This window comes from Lactuca saligna, chromosome 5 (assembly GCF_052625555.1).
Source record: "Lactuca saligna cultivar CGN05327 chromosome 5, ASM5262555v1, whole genome shotgun sequence".
Taxonomy (NCBI): Eukaryota; Viridiplantae; Streptophyta; class Magnoliopsida; order Asterales; family Asteraceae; genus Lactuca; species Lactuca saligna.
In genome coordinates, this window is record NC_136421.1 from 280,330,167 (window position 1) to 280,354,132 (window position 23,966).

General features: G+C 32.5%; 2 protein-coding genes and 1 pseudogene across 3 annotated transcripts; all 3 read left to right on the top strand.

Annotated features, from left to right (window-relative positions):
* The first annotated feature begins 1,492 nt into the window (after positions 1–1,492).
* LOC145047989 (uncharacterized) lies at positions 1,493–13,099 on the top strand. 2 transcript variants are annotated; one of them, XM_078996370.1, is made up of 11 exons: positions 1,493–1,709; positions 1,788–2,253; positions 2,351–2,689; positions 6,425–6,835; positions 7,108–7,177; positions 7,254–7,357; positions 8,805–11,049; positions 11,128–11,445; positions 11,526–11,621; positions 11,689–12,414; positions 12,795–13,099. In XM_078996370.1, exons 7-9 carry the CDS (start codon positions 8,816–8,818, stop codon positions 11,539–11,541), a joined length of 2,568 nt encoding a protein of 855 aa, XP_078852496.1. In that variant the 5' UTR covers positions 1,493–1,709; positions 1,788–2,253; positions 2,351–2,689; positions 6,425–6,835; positions 7,108–7,177; positions 7,254–7,357; positions 8,805–8,815; the 3' UTR covers positions 11,542–11,621; positions 11,689–12,414; positions 12,795–13,099. The 2 variants fall into 2 exon arrangements, with proteins under 2 accessions (XP_078852496.1, XP_078852495.1); XM_078996369.1 differs by having other exon boundaries at positions 12,805–13,099.
* A 3,849-nt stretch (positions 13,100–16,948) lies between these two features.
* On the top strand, positions 16,949–18,250 carry LOC144998631 (uncharacterized). Its single transcript, XM_078958367.1, has 3 exons — positions 16,949–17,113; positions 17,580–17,687; positions 17,776–18,250. Exon 3 carries the CDS (start codon positions 17,785–17,787, stop codon positions 18,208–18,210), a length of 426 nt encoding a protein of 141 aa, XP_078814493.1. The 5' UTR covers positions 16,949–17,113; positions 17,580–17,687; positions 17,776–17,784; the 3' UTR covers positions 18,211–18,250.
* A 1,001-nt stretch (positions 18,251–19,251) lies between these two features.
* LOC145046761 (receptor-like serine/threonine-protein kinase At4g25390) lies at positions 19,252–23,682 on the top strand (annotated as a pseudogene).
* Positions 23,683–23,966: the final 284 nt, after the last annotated feature.

Sequence of the window (23,966 nt, forward strand, 5' to 3'; positions counted from 1 at the left end):
ATTGTAAGAGCTGGTGCATTACCCAAGGTAGAGTGGAGTGATCTTACCACTCACCACTGTTTGGCATTCCCGGGACAAGTTCATAAGTTGTAGAAGCTTCACTAGCTTATCATTTGGATGTTCAAGTTGGAGGTTTGATTTATGATGCAGTTAATCTTGATGAGATGGGAAATGCTTTGTTGATTTCTTTCTAATGTTGTATTGAGCTGGATAATTCAGCCATAACATCATATTCTGAACGTATTAAAGTGGCATTGTTAGTAAGAAGCATGCAAATAAAAGTTGAGATAGATGGTGCATTAAGTTTACTGCACAAGGTTACAAGGTGTTGGTTTCAGATGACCGCATCACTTGGAATGTTAATATTTAATTGCTAGATACTAGAGAGTTAGAAGACTTTATGTCTTAAATTGATAAAATAAAATTAAATGTTGGATATATCTAGAGGTGTAAAAGTTGAGCTTTATCCAACTCGGAAGGCATGTTAGGCTGGGTTTTACCCATTATTTGCTTTTGTAAAGTGCAAAAACAACTAATAATTCACATGATACAGAAGTATGGTAGTTATCAACACTTGGCTAAGTAGTATGCTTAACTTTCCCAGTTGGTTTGTAATAATAATGGAAAGACACTCATAAGTTTTTTACTATTGCTGTTGGCTTTCAGTTTGTACTCAGGAAAAGTGAAGCTGAAAGTAGATATATAGGCATGACAATTGACAAACAAGTATTGGTGGATTGAAGTATATCTAGTAGGTGAGGACTGAGGTGACAGGAATAAGATAAAGATGAATCATATATCATTAGGATAGTTCTTTGGGCGGATACCCAACCAATATGGAGCCTGGTTTTGTCAAGGCTCGCCAATTTATACAGGAGAGAATGTGAGTTTCTCATTTACAAACAACTATTGTTTCTTTCCTTAATTTCTCTTTATTATTATTATTTCTTAAATTATTTTGTTGTTTTTGTATGCTCTTAGTGCTGACCTAGTTTTAGACTTGATAAGCTTAGGCCTGGTTCAGTTTCCTGTATTTCATCTCAATACCAACTAATTATAGTTACACCCCCTCCCCTCCTTGTGTTGATTTATTATCCATCATGCTTGGTTGCCTGCTTGGTAGATCTGATCTTTTTGTGTGTCTAATTTGATATTTTTCTACTCTTAATGTTTTTAAATCTTCTTCTCCAGCTATGAATTCTTAATGCAACGACAAAAAACACAAGAGATAGCTCCAAACAAGGTGATGGACATTGTTAGACGCCTAGAAGAAGGCCTGTTCAAGACCGCAACCACAAAGGTAAAATCTTTGTATTTTTCTTTGCATTGAATTTTGAAAGAATCCATCTCTTTAGTGCGATACCGGAAACATATTTGACTAAAATATACAAATTATTATATGTTTTAGGAGGAATACATGAATTTAGATACATTGGAAATCCGTTTACATATTCTAATCAGACGCATCCCATTGAGCAACCAAAATCAATAGTATCAGCAACAAGGCAATACTTCTGTTCCCATGGGAACAATGATTCCAAATCCGGGCATGGCACAAAGTGGGAACTCAAATATAATGGCCACATCATCTATGGATAACTCCTTTGTTAATAGCATGATGCTATCACCTGTGAACACAGGAAACCTTATACCTAATACCACCCAAATCTCCAGTGGGATGCAAAATGGCTCCTTGGGGTCATCTGATGGTAAATATTGCCTCTTATTATTTTATATTATCGACTTTTCTTCTACTCTGTATCAAAACATTGGATCCACTTTGGCAGGAGGTTTCATGAATGGTTATCAACAGTCAACATCAAAGTTTTCGAGTGGAAACATTTTGATTTCATCAATGGGGGCACAAAGAATGGGCAGCCAGATGATGCCTACTCCTGGATTTAACAATAGTAATACTAATTAGTCTTACATGAACACAGATATGTCCAACAATGTTGTTGGGCTATCGACTATTGACTCAACAATGGAATCTCAGCCACTGAGCCAGAAGCAGCAAGTTGGTGGCCAGAACAGTCGCATATATATTACATAGCCTTGGAAGCCATATGGGTGAGGGAATCAGGTCTAGTTTACAACAGAAAGCTTATGGCTTTTCAAATGGCTCAATAAACAACGGATTAGGAATGACGCCCAATAATTCACCTATGATGAATGCTTCAGGAACCTCAGAAAGCTATGTGACACCTTCTCATTATGGGAACATGAATGTCCATCAACAACAGATGTCACAGGGTACTCTCTCTCTCTCTCTCTCTCTCTCTCTCTTTGCTTTTGGCACTGTAGTATCCTCTTTAATGTTGATGAGGTACTTAATACGTATACTTTGCAGGTGATGGTTATGGGAGTAGCATCACTGATTCTTCTCGAACTGGAAACTTTTATGTTCCCACAACCTCAAATACATCGATGATGAATAATAAAAACATGAATCCATTAAGCTTGCATGCACTACATAACACGAGTGCTCCTTTGATGGTCAATCAGTCAAATTTGGTCAATACTCAGCAGGCAGAAAAGATGAATTTCAGGTCTCGGCATTCACTACATGAGACTCCTATGCAATCTCAGCAGCGTGTTCATTTTCAACAACTTGTTCAAAATCAAAGTCAATAGATGCAGCAGAATCAACATTTGTCATATGGTCAGTCTCAGATGTTGGCTTTCAATGGTATGTTTAAAATTTTAGTTTGTAAACAATTATTTTTTTCAGTAATTATAGTAAAACTAGATTATAGCCCGCGTTAAACGCGGAAAACGCATAAAAAACATATAATCGTTTGTAGATATTTTATAATGATTATAAAAAAAAATATATGGTTATTAGTATTATTGAAATATGTAGAAAATACATTGAAAACGGTAAATATATATAATCATTGAAAGATCTTTTTGTAGACATTATTTTTTGTTTTATTAGTTGAACGATTTTCCTCGTCTTATATAGTTATGATATTTATATATTTATAAGCATTTTAATTAGACGTTCATTGCATAATAATGTTACCTAATTTAAACATATATTGACAATCAATATAATTAGACGTTCATTGCATAATAATGTTACCTAATTTAAACATATATTGACAATCAATATACCGTTTTTTCTATTGCATTAAATATTAACAACTATTTTATTTATTCAAATAAAGTTATGTAATATAATTTATAAAATGTTAAATGTTATATAGATTTAATTTTAGTATATCATCAATGGAGATTTTTTTTCTAAATCATGATTGGTTTATTTTAAATTGATTATAAATATAAATGCTAGCTTTTATGTTTGTTCTTATTTATTTAGTATTTGCAAAAATTTTGCATTAGTTTTGGTGCAACTTTGAATAATTTTAGTATATCAATTTAATTTGATATATCTGTCAATTATATGAAATATCAAATAATGACATTTCATTACTATTATGATAATTTAGTTTATATATTGTATTTTCAGTAATCTTAACAGTCTTATTTTTTCTAATAACCGTAACGCTTTTACTAAATGTACTTTTTACAAATCTCCTAATATCTTATAATTTCAATCCTACTTTATAATTTTTCATAACTATGTTATTTTCAAGATTGACTGCTTTAATAGTGTTTTTTTTTCAGTCTATTCAATTTTATATTTCATTGTACAACATTATCGTTTGTATGTATTATGAAATTTCACTTTAAAAATGTTTAATATTTACACATTGATATTAATTTTTTTAATAAATTCATGTAATAATTATGGAATATATATCTCATTTTAATTAACATTCACTTCCTTTATTATATCAAATTCCTCATTAAACGGATATATATTTGGAAAATAATAATTATAATAGGACAACATTATCTAAAACGTAAATGTTTGATATACTTTTGGAGAAAAAAAATCAGGATCATTAAAAATATATATATATATATATATATATATATATATATATATATATATATATATATATATATATATATATATATATATAAAGAAAATACAAATTTAAATCTGTTGAAATTATGGATGAAATTACTGACGAATATTCATTTTGGAAGGAGTTGTATTTTGTAAGATATAATAATATTACAAAATTTGAAATATTTATATTTGTTGTGTAAATTAATAAATTTTATTGTTACTATACGAAGATAAAAAAAAAAAAAAAAAAGTAGGTTGATATGATATATAAAAACATAATAATTTCAATGATATTTTAAAATCATGCCAAAATTAACCGGATTCTTATGACATAAAAATTTAAAAAAAAATCATAATCATCTCTAATATATAAAAGTAACATTTTCGTAACTAATGTCAGTTCCAAGGATAGTTAAATTTTGTTTTGTTAAAGGTACCTAATACCTTTTCATGTTTATTTGAAAAGTTTCAGAAAAGTAGTTAACTGATTTTATGTAATTTGTGATAAAGAAAATCAAAATATATGAATACATACATTTGATATAGGAACAAAAAATGATCGAAAAAAATATAAAAAGCGAAAGAAGGTACTGACCTTCTAGCGCACAAGAGTGAATGTTGATAGCAGAGAATGATGATGGAAGCTATAAACAATATTAACGATGTTGTAGGAGAATGTTTGAAGAAAAGAAACGATTGAAAATAAATGTGAGTCGCGGATTCAATGATGAATCGTATATGTATGTGATAATTTGAATATGATTTTTCGGTATTAATGATTTCCTAATAAAAAAGATTTTATATTACTGGTTTACTAATATAAACGGATTTATATTAATGGTTGATATTAAGACCTTGATTGAAATGATTTGTTAGTAATATATTTTTAAAATTGATCATATTAAAATCTTCATAACTGAAAATTCTAGATGTAAAATATGGAAAGCTTTTATTGGAATTAAATATATTCAATTTCAACGAATGTAAGTTATTGATTGATGATTGGAAAGCATTTATTGGAATTAAATACATTCCATATAGGGAAGATGATGTCAGCAATTTGATCTAAGGGTGGAAAAAATAAGATTGAAATACAATCAATGGTCCAGATTATTTAAGATGATGTCATAAAGTTTCTCTTTTAGTAATATTTAAGATAATATACAAAGTAGAGCTACAGATACACATTGCTATTATATTATAATCTTATTTCGGTTTTAATGAGCTTTCAGTGTCTTATTTGTATTTTTAATTAAATTACAATTTTATTTTTAAAATAATTAGAAAATACATTTTTTTATTAATCTTATTTGGATTCTAGTGAGCTTTTAGTATGTTTAATTCTTTTAGTTTGTAAATAAAAGTTTACGATAATTATAGTTACATAATTAATGAAATTACATCACTTGTTAGTCCCACGCAAAAGGAAAAATGAAATTACATCACTTGTTGAGGTAATTTTTATCTGGATTCTGGTAAAATTAAGTCAAGTCTAATTTAACTTTTGATTCTAAAGACTAAAACAAGTTAATTTTGATATGAATATGTTAGGATGCATTGACTCAATCAAACTTTCACTACAAGAAAAATCATAAATAGCTACGGAAAGTTACTATGGAATCAAAATCCGTTGCTATTTTACTACGGAATATGCTACGAAACGACTTGTCGTAGCTATTTTGCTACATAAATGGTTAGGGAATTGCATTATGTAGCTAAATCTTAAGTAGCTACATAAAATTGTTACAAAATCTAAATTTATAGTTATTTTACTACGGAATATATTACAAAATGGTTGGTTGTAACTAATTTGCTACGGAAATGGCAACGGAATTGCATTTCGTAGCTAAATCTTGAATAGTTGCTACGGAATTAAAATCTGTAGCTAGTTTACTACAAATAATGCTACAATTTTTTTGGTTGTAGCTAGTTCTTTATGAAACTTGTTACAAAATCAATGTATGTAGCTAGTTGGCTACATAATTGGCTACGTAATAAAAATACGTAGCTAGTTAACTATGGAATTGGGATCCGTAGCTATTTTGCTAAGGAAATTTGCTACAAAATAAAATTTTGTAGCTAATCTATTATGGAACTTGTTACAAAAAGGTGAATTTGCAAAATAGCTACGAAATGAAAATCTATAGGTATTTGGCTACGGAAAATTCCGTAGTCAAATAGTTACGAAATATGTTTCCGTAGCAAAATATATAAGATTATTGAAAAAAATATATTAAAAATACACAATTATCTTTGAAAACTCAGAAAAAAAAATCATTTTTAATTGTTTTGGAAATGTAATTATAATATAATTTCTACATTATAAATATTCTTTAATTTTTAGATTTTGATGACATACATTTGCTAATTTTCGTAAAATAATATTATCCCCATATTTTTTAGGCTTTGAAAATAATTACCCCTAAATCAAAATTTATTTACCCAGCTTGTACCAGCTTTTTCTAAAAAAAAAAATTAATTTGTTTTATTTTGGTTTTTTAGTAAAAAAGGAAAGAGAGAGAATCATTTGATGAACTTGAACCATGACGTTTGGTTCAATGTTTTATGAAGGGTAAAATAGTAAATTCATACAAACCTACTTCCTCGCAACCCCAAATCAGAGGTATCACGTTCAAAAATATCTCGTTAAAACCCATCGTCGGACGCCCATCGCATCTCTCCCTCTCTCAACTTGCCCCCGCTGTTGCTCAGCCACCCATCACGCCGGTCATTAAAATACCAGAGGAAGCTATTTGGGTCAAATACAAGCATCTTTTCAAGCAAATCTAAACTCCTGTGGATCGCATCTCTCCCTCGCTTCTTAGAAACCCAAGACTTGAATCATCAGGTGAACCAATCAGCTAATAACAAAAATCAAACCCACCCTGCAATTGTTAAGATCAATCAATCAAGGTACCCTTTGATATTTATATTCTTTTAATAATGATTATAAAGTTTTGTACAAAATGTATAAAGACTGGAACAGGATACGTTTTAGGTATTTAGCTGATTGAACTTTCGTCAAATATATGTTGCTTGTGAACATAGATGGTCCTGGAGATTTTGATTTTGTCATATATATTGCTGCAAGATTGTTAATTTACATGTTTACATCTCTTGATTTGTTCAATTTACATTTTCCTTTAAAAACTTATAAATATCACTTAAAATATTAATATTTGCAGATTAAGTAGATATGCCCAACAGCTCCTACTCGCCATGCGACTGTTCTCGGTGGATTTCCTTGCACTGCATGTAAGATATCTAATTTAAACCATAAATAATCTAATTTAAAAATATTATTTTAATGATAATTTTTGTTCCATAACAGGGTTTGATGAGGGAGAACTCTCAGAAGATGGCCAAAATGATGTTGAAGGTTTAGATGCTTCAGTATCACACATAGCAAACCTGTTATCAACGGAGCCACTGATGGTATAAAGTTTCTAACTTTTTTGTTTCCCTGATATTGATTACATATATTGTGAATACCCTTTTCGTTTCATTTCATTTTTGTTATATTTTATTCAATCTTTATGCAAATATAGTTCTATTATGGGCAAATTACAAAAACACCATGATGTTTACCTTTTCCAATCAAACTATAAAAGTTTCAGATATTATTCCAAATCAACCAACCATTTTGACATGTTACGTCATGTTTCACCTGTGATAATTTCCAGATTTTGATTTTGTCAAATATATTACTTTTTTGGCAACTTTAAAGGCCTTGAGGTTATGTTTTGGTTTTGTTTTTGACATGCAGGGGTTATTGAGCATATCTGGTTGAATGCAGAAGAGAGTTGTTTTGTTTTTTGTTGCTTTGATCACAGCCATTTACTGCATAAAATTGTAACATATGTTTGTTTAAATTTCTCATGAAATAGTTTTATTACATGTTACAGAAGTGAAATTGTGCATTAACATGGAGAATAATACTATCCATGCGTATGAAAACCTTATGATAAATTTAAATAGAAAATCTTTGACTTTATATGTTTTTATTTTTTAAAGAGTAAATACCTTCATCATCACTTTTGATGTCTAAATCAGCATCATCAGCATCTGCAGTGCGTGGAACAGTCCAAACATCAAGTTATTAGATGCAACCAAATTGATACAATCAATCACATACACAAGTCAACACTAACTAATATTACATTATAGATGAAAGATAAAGAGTCTTTAGATGTGATTTTACCACCATAACCCTTGTATTTAGATGAGAAGTGTCTCCGCTCACGCTCCACCAACTCCTCTTTCAGGTCTCTCCTTTCTAGTTCATCATGGGTGTCCTGACCATCCTTTCAGTAGCAACAAACACCAATCAGTATTGAAAACTAAAAAGATTAATCTCCCTTCTGCAATTTCATCAAGTTTCGTATGCAAGATTAGTGTGCAGATACTAATTTTAGACAACTTAAAGTAGAATACAATATATGGATTTCTCAGTTTCACACTCTAAAAGTATAAATCATGTTAATATGATTAATAGTAATTATTAGTAATGAAAGTTTCTCTTTCTTTATCAGCTAACTTAACCATCTGCACCACTCTAGACCTGTATGCTACTTTTACAAGCTCTTTGTCTGTAATAGCTAATCTCTTAAAGGCAGCAACAAGTGACTTGTATGGATGTTCTATATTTAGAGCAAAGGACATAACCGACATTTTTTGAAAGTAGGGTGCTATATTACACACTTTTTTGAGAGTAGGTTGTTCTATCTTGACGAGGAAATGGAGTTAAATACTTGTTTAATTGAGATCTACTATGTTATTTTCCTAACTTAATATTTTCATTTCAAGAAATAAGGTTAGTAAGTTTGTTTCCTAATCTTTTATTACTCCCTGATTATGACTAGTTTTTGATTTATGTGTGCAGATATAATAAAAATGAGCAATAGAAATTGGATGTATGAACGACTTGATGATCGCGGTCATGTATCTCATCTTTTCATTAATGGTGTGAAAACATTCATCGAGTTTGCTTCTACTAAGCAAAGTTATATGGATGGAGATAAAATTAAATGCCCATGCATAAAATGCAATAACAAAGCATATAAAGCAGTTGATGAGGCAAAATATCACTTATACAAGTTTGGTTTTGTTCCAAATTATGAGTTTTGGGATAAACATGGAGAAACATCATTGGATAGTACTTCATTAGGGATGGATGATACATACACGAGTTTAAATGAACACCATGATCCTACTTATAGAGAATTGGTGATGGATGCAGCGGGTCCTGATTTCATGACTAGAACTCTTGATGACGAGCCAAATTCAGAAGATAAGAAGTTTTTTGATATGCTAGAGGCAGCCGATAGAGAGTTGTGGCCTGGTTGTAAAAAGGTGACACAACTATCTGTTGTAGCTCGACTATTGAATATCAAATCAGAATATCGCATCCCTGAGTTATGTTTTGATGCCATTTGTCAATTGATAAAGGATGGGTTACCGGAGGAGAATAACATGGTTGATAGTTTATACGAGAGCAAAAAGTTAATACAAGCATTGGGTTTACCTGTGGAATTGATTGACTGTTGCAGGTCTGGATGTATGATATATTGGAGGGGAGACAAAGATCTTGATCGGTGCAAATTTTGCAACGCACAGAGGTACAAAAAGTCAAGAAATTCGTCCACACGTTCGCGTATACCTTTCAAGAGGATGCATTATTTTCCCTTGACTCCAAGGTTGAAGAGACTATACGCTTCACAAACAACAGCCGCTTCCATGAGATGGAACGCTGATAATCATGGCCACCATGTCGGTGTAATGTGTCATCCATCTGATTCTGAAGCATGGAAGCAGTTTGATATTAACCATCCTTCATTTGCAGCCGAAAGACGTAATGTTATATTAGGCCTATGTACAGATGGGTTTCAACCCCATGGTGCTTCAGGAAAACAATATTCACCTTGGCCTATCATTATAACACCTTATAATTTGCCACCGTTTATGTGTATGAAAGAGCCTTACATGTTTTTGACTGCAATTGTGCCCGGACCTACAAACCCTAAGCAAAAACTAGATGTCTTCCTTCAACCAGTTATTGCAGAACTCAAACAGTTATGGGAAGAAGGTGTTTTAACTTATGATGTTTCTTTGAAACAAAATTTTCAATTAAGAGCTGCATTGATGTGGACAATTAGCGATTTTCCGGCGTATGGAATGTTATCAGGATGGGCAACCGCAGGGAAGTTAGCATGTCCATATTGTGGAAAACATACACAAGCTTTTAGGCTTGAAAATGGTAAGAAGATATCATGGTTTGATTGTCATAGAAGATTCCTCACCACTGATCATCCATATAGAAAAGATAAAAATAAGTTCAAAAAGAATCGTGTAGAGACAAAAGGTCCTCCTCCAAGTATGAATGGTGAAGAAACCATAAGGCAAATTGAAGAACTTGGTTTGTTAAAAGTTACTGAACTTAATGTTGACGTAGTAAATAAATCACGTGGCAAATGTGGTTGGAAAAAGAGAAGCATATTCTGGGATTTACCATATTGGAAAACAAACCTCATTAGACATAATTTTGATGTTATGCATATTGAGAAGAATTTTTTTGAGAATATGTTTTACACTATAATGGATGTTAAGAAGAAGACAAAGGATAATGCAAATGCGAGAGATGATCTGAAACTCTATTGTAAGAAGAGAAAAGGAGTAGATCAAAATCAAAGAGCATATTATGCATTAGAGAAGAGGCAAAAGAAAGTCGTATGTGAATGGGTAGAGAGTTTGAGTTTCCCCGATGGTTACGTTTCAAATTTTGGGAGGTGTGTAGATTTGAGTGCATGTAGACTGTTTGGAATGAAAAGCCATGATTGCCATGTTTTTATGCAAAGATTGTTGCTGATTGCATTCCGCGAGATGTTGCCAAAAAATGTGTGGGAAGCAGTTACCGAGATAAGTCTTTTCTTTAAAAGCTTAACTTCAACAGTAATTACAACAGAAGACATGAAAAGGATTGAAGCTGAGATCCCGATAATTCTTTGTAAATTAGAGACCATCTTTGTCCCTGGTTTCTTTGACTCGATGGAGCATTTGCCAATACATTTGCCCTACGAAGCAATGATAGCCGGTCCCGTGCAATATCGCTGGATGTATCCATTTGAGAGGTTTGTTTTGTAGATCACATTGTATTTCAAAATTAAAACTTGTCACTCTTGGCTAACGTATCAAATGTTATACTTCAGATTTCTTCACCAGTTGAAAAAAGATGTGAAAAATAAAGCTAGAGTGGAAGGGTCGATTTGCAATGCATACTTAGTTCGTGAAGCATCAAACTTTTGCTCTCACTATTTTGAGCCTAGCGTTCATACACGTAACAGAAAGGTGCCTCGAAATGATGATGGGGGATTTGAAGATGATGATGACAACGAAAAATTAACTATATTTTCATATCATGGCCACCCATATGGGAAACTCAAAAGTAGAAGTCTGACTGATGAGGAATTCAATGCAGCACATTCTTACATATTGGTTAATGAAGAGAAGATGCAACCTTACCTTAGGTAGTATTATGAACAACATTTAAGTCGGTTTTTATTTAATCTCATAAGTTTAAACAATTTAAATGGTAATGTACATGAAGTATGAAGAGTCATTGAAAGACCTAAATCCGGATATAAGTGAAGATGATCTTGCTGCTGAAGTGGATGAAAACTTTGCTACATGGTTTCAAAACTATGTGAGTTTTTAAGTTGTTTTCTTTTCTTTTGGGAAACTTCTAATGTATTTCATTCTTTGTCATATAGGCACGCCAAAATGAAATAAAGTACATACATGATCTTTCTAGAAGACCATTGAGGACTGTGAAATTATATAATGTATACTTTGTAAATGGGTACAAGTTTCACACAGAATCACACGGTGCGAACAAATCAACAATGAATAGCGGAGTGTGTATAAGTAGCCCATTTGGTGATTACTATGGAAAGTTGTTGGAAATATTAGAAGTTGAATACCCTGGTTTTCCAATTAAAACAACAACATTGTTTAAATGTCATTGGTATGATCCAACACCTAATATAGGAGTCAAGGTTCACAACCAATATAACTTGGTTGATATAAACCAACGAAGAAAGTTCAACAAGTTTGAGCCATTTGTTTTAGCCATGCAAGCTACTCAAGTTTGTTTCATTCCTTACCCGAGCTTGAAACAAAACAATTCTGATTGGGTGGCCGTATGTAAAGTTAAACCTCGTGGATGGAGTGAGATACGAAAAAAAGACGTTGCTTTTCAAGAAGATGAAATTGAAGCAAATGAAATCATTAGCACTATACCAGAAACTGAGGGTGAGTTTGATGATGAAATTGAAGATGAAATTAAAGCAAATAATGATGAGGGTGAGTTTGATGATGAAACTGAGGGTGAGTATGATGATGAAAGTGAGGGTGAGTTTGAGTATAGTACATCAACCAATGAAGAAGACAACAACGTCGAAGAAGATAATCTTTTTTATTGTGATTAGCATCTTAAGGTAATTACTCATTTACCCCTTTGAATTTATTCTTTTATCAATTTCTACATAAATTGATAAAAGACATGGACAAAAGTTATATTGTATTGGTAAAATGACCGAATGAATAATGATCATTTTCACGGGTGTTGTTGCTTGATTAATATTGTCCAACTATAAAAAAAACGGAACAAAATACGTAAATGCCCTTGTTATCCATAATCTTTTGTCCCAAAATTTATATCTTTTGACCGAGACTCGTGCCAATGGGACAAAATAGTAATTTTTTTGTCCCAGGCAGAAAGCTGGGACAAAAGACCTAAATGCCCTTTTGATTCAACACAACATGAAAGTAGTGTTTGTAGTAACTAAACTATAAAAGTTTGCTAAACTAAAAGTAGATATTTACAGGTTTTGAAATGTGTCAAAGGAATGGAATCCATCAAAGGAATGGAATCGGTCAAAAGAATTGGAATTTGAAGAAATTGAAGTGTGTCACGTGTTTGTTTAGAAGCGTTTGTAAGGAGAATGAAATTGAATTCAACTTCGTTCGTTTACCAACCAAACACCTCAAGGGATGGAATCTCACATTCCAACTCCGGAGGAATCCACAAACCAAACACATCCTAAGATTCATGTTTTTATTTTACCTGCCCGTTTGTCCACAACCACCACGTGGTGAAGAAAAGATTATTGTTTTTTTTCATGTCTTTTTTAAAAATCCAAGCTTAATTGGCAGGAAAAAATCTGATCTGGAAATACAAAAAGTATCTTCAATAATAATAATGTAAAATATATCTTTAACATTTGCTTATAATCATGCTCATTTGAAATTATTAATCATGTTATTGTTTAAATTATCTAATTTTATTTAAAAAAAATATATAATGATTTACAAATTTATTTAAAAAATATATAACATTGATTGTGTTTGTGTAACTCCACATATCCGTCTATCACCGTCAAAAAATGAAATAATGTCTGAATGGTTGTAGATGAACTTTTTCACACATTGTAAGGACATCTTCCCCACCTTCCAATCACCTACAAAATTACATATTTCTCATTATTATTTTACTTTTACTTTACTACACAAGAAAAAAAAAAAAAAATTGCAGAGTGAATAAATAAATAATAAAATATATCCACTGTTGATGATCATGACTGTAGGCAAAGCAATGGTAGTGCTGCCCATAATAACACACCAAAAAAATAATAAAATAGGACCTAAAGACACACGTGAAATGCTTTGAGAATGACTCCATTATGATGGTCAACAGGTTTAGGTTGACCATAAATAGACTTTTGATCGGAACTGTTAAGAAGAGTGCACATTTGTCTTTCTCTCCTTCTACCCCTTCTCCTCCACACACACAAACACTTATACCTACATAAGTGATTATCTCAACTCGGACAATAAGAAGCTACAGGCTGATTAGGGCTTGAAATATGATGTTTTTTCTAATTTAAGAATTGTATGAAATTTAAACTTCCTGAATAAACGTATGGCATAGGTGTGATGTTCCTGTTAGGTTTTCATTTGGAGGCGCTAGGTTTTATGCAAATTATTCAAAGGTTGATGTCGTTTGTTTTTATGAAAGAGAAGTGTTGCAAGTGCTCGCCTTTTAGTTGTTTCAGTTTGACACAGTTTTTCAGTTATTTATGGCTGTTACAATTTATGAAGTTAATACTTTCTTTTACTCCTGTCCCAAAAAACTTGAATTTGACACATAGCTTAGTTATCAGCCTAAAAGACTACATCATAACACAAAATCCATAAAACTTGTGTAATGCAATTAATCTAGTAAATGTATCTTAGCTGTCGGTTATTAGCAACAATTCAATTTGCAAAAGAAAAAATCTTTTCACAAAAGGAAAGTTGCATACAGTTTGATCATTAGTATAACAATACCCAAGTTGATTTCATTTATGAAAAATGTCTATTAGTGTTGATATGTTTTATTTGGCAACTGGATAAAAGAATTTATAGCAATGTTGACACTAAGTCAACTCACTGGCATTTGATATTACAAGTTGTATTGTCTCTCAGTTTATGGCTAATTCATGCATATATGTATCTGGTTTTTCATAAAGATTGAGACTCTGACATTGTTTATATCAACAGGGGACAACAAGATTTTTGTTGACATTGATTCCACACTTTAGAAAGGTATACTTTAAACTTTGATTACTCCTAAGTAGTTACTCTTCAGTTAAATTAATATGTTTGCTGCAAATTTGCATGAAAAAAGTAGAAAGTTGACCAAATACCATATATCTAGACTACACTTTATGATGGAAAAAAAAAACAGGGCCTTAATGTAGATGAAAGCAAATAAGCAATGCTGATATTCACTCTTATATCACCAATGAACTTATTTCTTATGTTATCTATTTCATAAACTTTGTATCATTACATTGTTGAAACTATTACTTACATACTATTGTCTTTGTGCAGATACCACCAAGGAAAACTACAACATCCTACAGGTTCTTATCACAAGTTCTCAACCACTTCTCTTCCCTTCTGCATAAATCTGTTATTCATGAAATACATTCCATTATAATTTTTCTGCATAAACAACATGTACTCATCTATCTTGTTGGCTACAACAGACTACAGCTAGATAAAGTAGGAGCAACGATTCTCATTGTTTTTTTATATGGACTATTAGATTTTGTTGCTAGTTTGCCATGGTAAACAACAAAATGGATTGTTAGATTTTGTTGCTAGATAAACAACATGTTCTCATTGTTTTTTTTATATGGACTGTTATTTATGGAACTGGAATTCAATTCCATTCCAATCTCACATTTGATGTAATTTTCTAGGTTTAAAATTACTTGACTCTTCTATGCTTGTTTCTGCTATTCTACTATTTGCATCTCAATTATATGAAATATCTTTAGAATCAACATTCATAATATATCAATTAATGATTTTTCTTGTTGGATAATGATGGAGCTTGGATCCTGCTTTGTTGATTCTTACAAAGAATATTATGAAAGTAGGTCTTTCTTTACTAACAAAAAAACATGAATACACTTTTATAGATAATTTTGAATTTTTGGTCCTATACTTGTTTGTGTATTAACCTCATTTCTTCTAGATGTATGGCATTTTCAATGCTATAATGACCTGATGTGTATACTATCTAGACACCCATTTTTCTATTCCTAACATTCCTTTGAACTATGTTATAATGTGCTAAGTTGGTGAAGGGTAAAACGGTCATTTATCATACTCAAATAGTCTTTATGTATGCAATATTAATTAAAGGCATGAACTGTTTCAACTTTTTCTTTGTTCCAGGTTCCAATCCACTCCACTCCACTCCAGTCTAATCCAATCCAATCCAATTCAGGTGATAACAAAAGCATCATGTTTAAGTGTTGTGCTTTATCTTTTATACTTACTATGACGTTGTAAGTTGTTAGTTTTTTCATTTTTAAATGCAAAAAATAACAATCTACTTTCATTAACGTATATGCATTATACTTTTAGTTTTTGTATTTTTTCAAAGTAAAAATTAGGATGCTAAAATAAATAAACAAACAAAAGTACATTGGTATTTTAAAGTAAAAAGTAGTATGCTTAAATTTTTAGTAAGATATTTCTATAATATTTGTGATCTAACAGATTTATAACTTCCTAAGTTTTTAAAATTTCAGGGAAGATGTCACAATTCTTCTTATTAAGAGACACATTGAAAAGAAAGCAACATACAAGTGTACGTTTCATAAACAAACGCACCGATGCAAAATCTGTTGGTAATATATCTGCCCCATTGTCTACACCAGCATTGTCATCATCATCATCTCGTACCACATTAGCATCTGTTGGTACTGTATCTGCCCCAACATTTGTTTCACATGTTGGTGCCACATCATCAACACATGCATCATCCATACCTACATCATCCAACCAGTCTTCCTTACCTACATCATCTACCCAATCATCTATACCTACATCTATCCAATCATCTCCACCTGCATCTACTACATCATCTGTACCTAGATCCGCAACAAATTGTAGTGAATCGGTTGAGGAAAATGTTGGTGTTCAACATCAAGGGTATTTACTTGGATCTACAGGACTGGATGGGCGTCTATATATTGGAGTGCGAGATAAGGAGTAAGTTAAAATTCTTACATTTTTATCAACATTGAGCTTCATGAATTTTACAATGCGGTTAATTTTTTCTTTTGTAGGTTATTTCCTTCGGGCCCATGTTCTTCCATTATCTATGAATCTTTTGGTGAAAGAGCTGATTTAAATGGGTATAGTTGGGCAACTTTAAGTGATGAGACAAAACTCCTTTATTGGGACGAGTTTCATGTATGTATCTCATTTATGCAATTATTAGGTACTCATTAACTAAAAAACTCATCTATATATTTTGTATTATATAAAAAGTGTCATTGGGATGAGGCAAAAACTCCGTTAGTCCAAGCTTGTTGGGAAAATAAGGCAAAGGAAAGATATAGACAATATATCTACAATATAAGCTCAAAATGGAAAAAGTCGACTCTAAAAAAAAACCAGTTAATATAACATCAGAAGTGTGGACATCCTGGACTGCAAGATGGAATACTGAAGACTTCAAGAAGAAATCAGAACAAAACAAAAAAAAATAGGCGTAGAGGTGTAGCTGATGGACAAGCCCTTTCTACGCATACCGGTGGATCGGCTTCTCATTCCAAGATTGCTTCTGATTTAGTAAGTACTCATTTAATTTTATATTATAGCAATCTACTTTCATTTAGAAATACCATTATTTAGTTCTATTTTGATTTTTATAAGGACTAAGCCTAAATACATAAAATAGCAATCTACTTTTTTTAGTTGTATGTTATAGTTTTTCTAGTTCCATTTTTATTTTAAAAAGGACTAAGCATAAATACATAAAATAGCAATGTACTTTCATTTAGTTGTATGTTATAGTTTTCTAGTTCCATTTAGTTGTATGTTATTTTATTTTTCATTTTTAAAGAGTGGAGCCTAAATGCAAAAAATAGCAATCTACTTTCATTTACTTTTGCATCATAGCAATCTAGTTCCATTTTGATTTTTTAATGGGTTTAGCTTAAAAGTAAGTTGCTATTTTTTCATTTTTAAATATCTAAGCCTAAATGTAAAAACATCAATCTACTTTAATATTGATTTTTTTTTTGTATATATGTAGAAGAAGCTTTGGGGACATGATCCGGCACACCATGAACTATTCTTGTATACTCACACTAAGAATCACGATGGAGTGACTTTTTTAGTTGACAAAGCTAAAAAAATTCATGTAAGTTTTATTTTTAATAATTTCATGTAAATTTTATTTTGATATTTTTTTGTATAAGTTTTATCTCAACACAATTATAAAATTATAGGATGATTTTATGGAACGATGTGATCGGTTGGAAGCAATAGGAGAGGAAATTGATGAGGACAAACTATTTTATGATGTTGTTGGGGGACACGATCGAAAAAAGAGATTATATGGATTTGGCTCATATGGAAAGCGCATTCGTTCTAGTAAAGGATCTTCTGAAATACATTGTGAACAATACGAGGATAATAATGCCGAGACAAAAGTCGAGATTGAGAATTTGAAGAAGTTAGTTGAGACACAACGCGAACAATATGAGGATATTCAACAAAAATATGAGGATGTTCAGCAAAAATATGAGGATGCTCAGAAAAAGAATGTGGAGTTTCAGCAAAAAAATGTGGATGTTCAAGCAAAGTCTGAACTACAACTTGCACAAGCAATGAATGTCATTAACACATTGAGTGAACAGGTCAAAACTTTTATTAATCAATGATCGAATATTATGTATCGAATAATGTTTTACGTTAAATTTGTAACGATTTTTGATATTGAAATATGTATATTTTGATGTATTTGATATTACTTTTAGTTTCTATAGAAATACATTGTTATTTTTGGTTTTATATTAATTGTCTTTTTGTAAATTGATATAATAAGTCAAATTAAATAACCGAATTTTATAGAAAAAATGGTATGGAACGATTGTTATGGAATTAACTACAAAAAAGTTGTTATGAAATTTGCTATGGAATGAATGGCTACGGAATTTGTTATGGAACGAATGGCTACGGAATTTGCTACGGAACAATTAATTATGGAATTTGCTACGGACCAAATGGCTATGGAATTTGCTACGGAATTTGCTATGGACCAAATGGCTACGGAATTTGCTACGGACCAAATAGCTACGGAATTTGTTACGGAACAATTAGCTACGAAATTTGCTATGGGCCAACTGGCTATGGAATTTGCTACGGAACAAAATAGATATGGAATTTGCTACAAAATTCATTGTTACGGAATTGTGATGGAAGTGTGTTGTAATTGAAATGCTATGGATAGACGTCGTGGCAACACCCATAGCAAAATTGCTACGGAACTATAATTTCGTAGTTAAACATTTTGCTACAAGAAATCTTACTATGGAATCTCAATGGCAAATTCCGTAGCAACTTCCGTAGTTATTTATGTTTAGTTACGGAATTACATCATTTTGCTACGGAATTTTTCCGTAGTTAAATCGAAATTTTCTTGTAGTGTTTGAGAATTATAGCTCAAAAGCTCGTGATTATCTAAGTAAGTTACCTTTTTACCCTTTGATGCCTTGAAAAACACTCATTGTTTGTTGCCTTCATGCATATCACAAGCATCTGCTCGCCAAGTAAGTTACCTTTTTACCCTTTGACTTTGTTGGTCAAGGTAGTTGACTAATTTCTATGTTGCTTTTTTTGTTGGTTTAGAGAAGGGGTAGGGTAGGGCGTGTGCAACCAGGGGAATGTTTCTAGAGCCATTAGCTGTAAGTTGACTAATTTATATGTTGCTTTACCCTCAATGTGTTTATGATGCTTTTTCTGAAAATCAACTACCCGAGCTTTTAAGAACTCCTTTAAATTCTCTTTGTTTGCAAATAATAAGTTGTGAAGTTGGAAGTATTGGAGAGTTTTTATCAGGTGCTTTCCAGTCTCCAGAGCTATTAGCTGTAAGTGTTAACTGTTCTTGATGACTTGAATCTTAATGAATGATTCAAATTGCTAAATGATAGAACTTTAATTTGTTCTAGGTCCAAAATACTTCCATTGAATCCGAAATTCGGGAAAATGCTGATAATGGGTGCTTTTTTTCGTTGCTTTGATCCTATTCTTGCAATTGTTGTTGGACTTAGTGTCAGGGATCCTTTTCTTTTGCCTTAAGAGAAGAAAGACGTGAGTAATCCAGCTACTTTCACACATGGGCATTTTGGTCTTTTCCTGATATCTTTTGTATGTCTATTTTAGCAAGCTAGTACAACAAAATCTTTTGTATGTCTATTTCAGCAAGCTAGATAAGTCCATATGTTACTCAGTTGTTGTTTTTTTATTTTTAATATGTGCAGCATAGCGAGACATCAATGTCCTTCAAAACTATGGATGATGGATAAGTCTTACTCTATACAGTAAGTATTAAAGAAATAGCAATGCGCTTTCATTCATTTGTTTCATATTTTTTCATAGTTCTCTAGGGATATTTTTCTTGTGCCATAGAATGATTAGATCCTATCTTGTTTTTTGATATTTATACACATTTTTTAAACATATTTCTTTATTGTATTGCATGTTAAGTTACCGAGTATAAAAAAGCTTGTTGATCATGTAGGTGTTCCAAAACAATAGAAAATTTTTTTAACATATTTCTTTATTGTATTGCATGTTAAGTTACCGATTTGCCATGTGTAGGTTCTGACAGCTCTAGCAACCTGCTTCCATGCCCTGAAGCCTCTCAAAGTTCTTGCATCAGGTTATTCCTTTAGAAAGGAAATTGTTAAAGGAGAATTTAGTCATGGGTTTCTTTTAAGGTTGTACATGTTGTGTTTCTATAATAAATATTATGCAATATTAGCAATGTGTTACATTTACTTACTATTGGAATGATTATTTGTATTTGACATAGTAGTGCAGTGAATTATCTTTATTGTTTATGGTATTTTATTTTGTATTATGAAACTTTTAGTGTGTTATTTAGTTTGAAAATTAGTAAATCTATCAAAAATATATAATGTTAAAAACATTTAAATTATGACACACAAAAATGCGTGTCTTCTTCCTTTATGACATTGGCTTCCTTGATACGCATTGCGTGTCATAAACACACGTGTCATAAGGTTACGACACGCAAATGTGTGTCATCTTCCTTTATGACAGGGCCTTTCTTCATACGCAATGCGCATCGTACACGTGCGTCGTAAATGTGTGTCATAAATGTGCATCATAAATGCGCGTTGTCTCTTGTTATGATAGGGCCTTTCTTGACACGCATTTGCACGTCGTCTGAGCGTTTTACGACGTGCATTGTGCGTCATAAAAGGTTGTTTTTCTAGTAGTGTCAGCATCAAATGGGACCAAAAGTGCATGTTTTTCAACTTAATCCATTAAGTCTAAGTCTCCAACCTTCATATTTGAATCACAATGATATTTAGATGGATAAAGTTTCCAATCTTATCCATAGTAAGGTCACAAACTTTCAAGATCTAAACTTTATGCACTAAAATGACCAAAAGCTCATAACATCCAAAACTAGCTAAAAATAACAAATGCTCATCAAGATTCAAACTTTATACCTCTAGAAGATAAATCAAGGTGAAGAAAGTCCAAATCTACAAGCTCCAATGCAACCAACACTTCTATAAGAAGTTTCTTCTTCTCCAAGGTGCACCATTTATACTCCAAAGCACTCAAAATCACCTTCTTTTATCTCAAAAGGCTCGTCTAAGGTTAGGGTTTCATGAAAGGGGTGTTGGAGGGGTGGAGGTTGAGAATGGAGTGGATTTGGGGGAGTTAAGGAGCTTAAATAAGGCTTAAACCACAAGAATAGGGTTTAGGAACCGATTGCATATGCCCAGCATACCCTTGGTTCTCCCAGCGTACTCAGGATTCCATTAGTACGCCCACTGTACTCTTTTTTGTATGCCCAACGCACTCAGCTTGGCCCAAAACCACCCAAACTTCAAACGGTCATAACTTCTTCGTTCTAACTCTGTTTTCGACGTTCTTTATATCCACGGAAAGATAATGATGAGCTCTACAACCCTATCTAATTAATTTTGAGTTAGAACACATCGAACTAAATCCGTAATTCATAAAAGAAGTCTGAAACACTACATTCCCATTATACCATTTGACTCAAAAGTGCAAACCAAACTATATGGTCACTTATCTACATTGCCCACATCCAAATGGGTCTAAATCTTACCTTTTTAAAGGACCTAATCCTTATGATGACCGCTCTTCAATCCACAACATCGAATTAGGAATTGATTCGGAACAATGCATTATACATTCGGTGGAACGAGTGAATGAGACTTGCTTCTAGATAGATGTGTGGGACTAAGGGCTCGTGATACATTGTCACATTAATTATATATATATATATATATATATATATATATATATATATATATATATATATATATATATGATGCATTTCTATAAATAAAGACAAAACTTCAAAAATGGTCCCTGTGGTTTTCGAAAATATCAAGTTTAGTCCCTAAGTTCAAAAAACCTCATAGATGGTCCCTGTGGTTTCAAAACTTTTAACAAATGCTCCTTTTCGCTAACACCGTTAGTTTTTGGCCGTTAAGTGAAGGGCATTTTTGTCTTTTCACTACCACAGGGACCATTTATGAAGTTTTAACTTATTTTTTTAAAAAAAGAAAAATATATATAATTATTTAATATAAAGGGGGCCCACCCATCTCTCTCTCTCTCTCTCTCTCTCTCAAGTACAATAACCTCGTTTCTCTTCATAATTTCTCATAATTCTTGAGACATGAAGTGATTTATCAGTAAAAAAAAATGCATAGGCATTATATTGTTGTAGGAAATTATTTCAATAAATCAAAGTGATTTTACAGTTCAAGAAAGTATGATTTCCAGTCGGTTTTTCGTCTCCATCTCCACAGCCACAACCACCTGACCAGCACCAAATCCGCCTTGCTCCTCCGCTAGCGGTTGCTTTCTCTTTCCTCATAGCTCTAACCCTCTGCTTCCGCAAGTTTACAACATAAAAACGCACCGCCCCTTCCGACTCTAAACCTCCACACAAGTTTTCCTATACGGCTCTCAGCCACGCTACCTCTTCCTTCTCCCCCTCAAACCGCCTCGGTCAAGGCGGTTTCGGTTCTGTTTACCGTGGAACCCTAATTAATAGCCAGGTCCAGGATGTTTCCGTTAAGGTCATGGACGTCGGTTCTCTCTAAGACGAACGCAAATTTCAGAACGAGCTCTTCTTTGCCGGAAAAATCGATTCTGATCGTATCCTCGCCGTTGTTGGTTTTTCTTCCGATAGGAGACGACGGCGAATGGTGCTTGTTTACGAGCTCATGACTAACAGAAGCTTACAAGATTGCTTGTTTCATCGCAAGTCTCCGGAGCTAAAGGAGTGGAAAAAGCGGCTGTCGGTTGCAATTGATATCGCTAAAGGTATCAAGTATCTCCATCATTATTGTGATCCACCGATTATTCATGGTGATATAAAGCCTAGTAATATACTCTTAGATCATAATTTCAATGCGAAGATTGGGGATTTTGGTTTAGCTAGGTTAAAACCAGAAGACGAATGTCGAGTTGACTTGAATATTAAGATCGAGGAAGGGAAAAAGGTAGGTAATTCAATAATCGAGGATAACGGATCAGTCTTCGAGGAGACTGAGAGTCTGGCAACCACCACAATCTGTGAAGAGCTTAGTATAGTTCCGGATCAGTCACCTGAAAGTTTTGTTACAACTCCGATTGCTGAGACATCACCAGAGACGTTCATCTAATCGCCAGAAACAGGTCTGGCAGGTGATGTGAGTTTCTCAGAGGGAAATCTCGATGTCATAAGCCTGGAGAGCGGTGGTGCTACTTCGAAGAAAAGCAGGACAAGAAAGACGAGTATGTCAGGGAAGGATTGGTGGTGGAAACAAGACAGCAACATGTCTGAATCAGGACGTGTAAAGGATTATGTGATGGAATGGATTGGGAGTGAAATAAAAAAAGAGAGACCAAAAACCGAATGGATCACAGTAGGAGCTTCATCCAGTGCAACTCAAACAGGAAAATTAGAGAAGAAGAAGCCAAAGAAGAACAAAAAGCGACTCGATTGGTGGATGTCATTGGATGAAGACAAGAACGTGAAGAAAAAGAAAAGAAGACCAGCCAGGGAATGGTGGAAGGAGGAATACAGTGAAGAACTCGCAAAAAAGAAAAAGCCAGGGAATAGCGGATGATGAAGAAACGAGTTTTCTTTTGAGAGAGAGAGAGAGAGGACCCTTTAATATTAAATAATTATATATATATATATATATATATATATATATATATATATATATATATATATATATATATATATATATATATATATAAGTCAAAACTTCATAAATGGTCCCTGTAGTAGTGAAAAGACAGAAATGCCCTTCACTTAACGGCCAAAAACTAACGGTGTTAGCGAAAATGATCATTTGTTAAAAGTTTTGAAACCACAAGGACCATCTGTGAGGTTTTTTGAACTTAG

What these genes read in the sequence shown, in the direction of transcription:
- LOC145047989 (XM_078996370.1), top strand. Translation starts at nt 8,816, where the DNA reads ATGAGCAATAGAAATTGGATGTATGAACGACTTGATGATCGCGGTCAT. An exon ending in TGGATGTATCCATTTGAGAG is followed by an intron (nt 11,050 to 11,127) that starts GTTTGTTTTGTA and finishes GTTATACTTCAG; the next exon opens with ATTTCTTCACCAGTTGAAAA.
- LOC144998631 (XM_078958367.1), top strand. Translation starts at nt 17,785, where the DNA reads ATGGAACGATGTGATCGGTTGGAAGCAATAGGAGAGGAAATTGATGAG.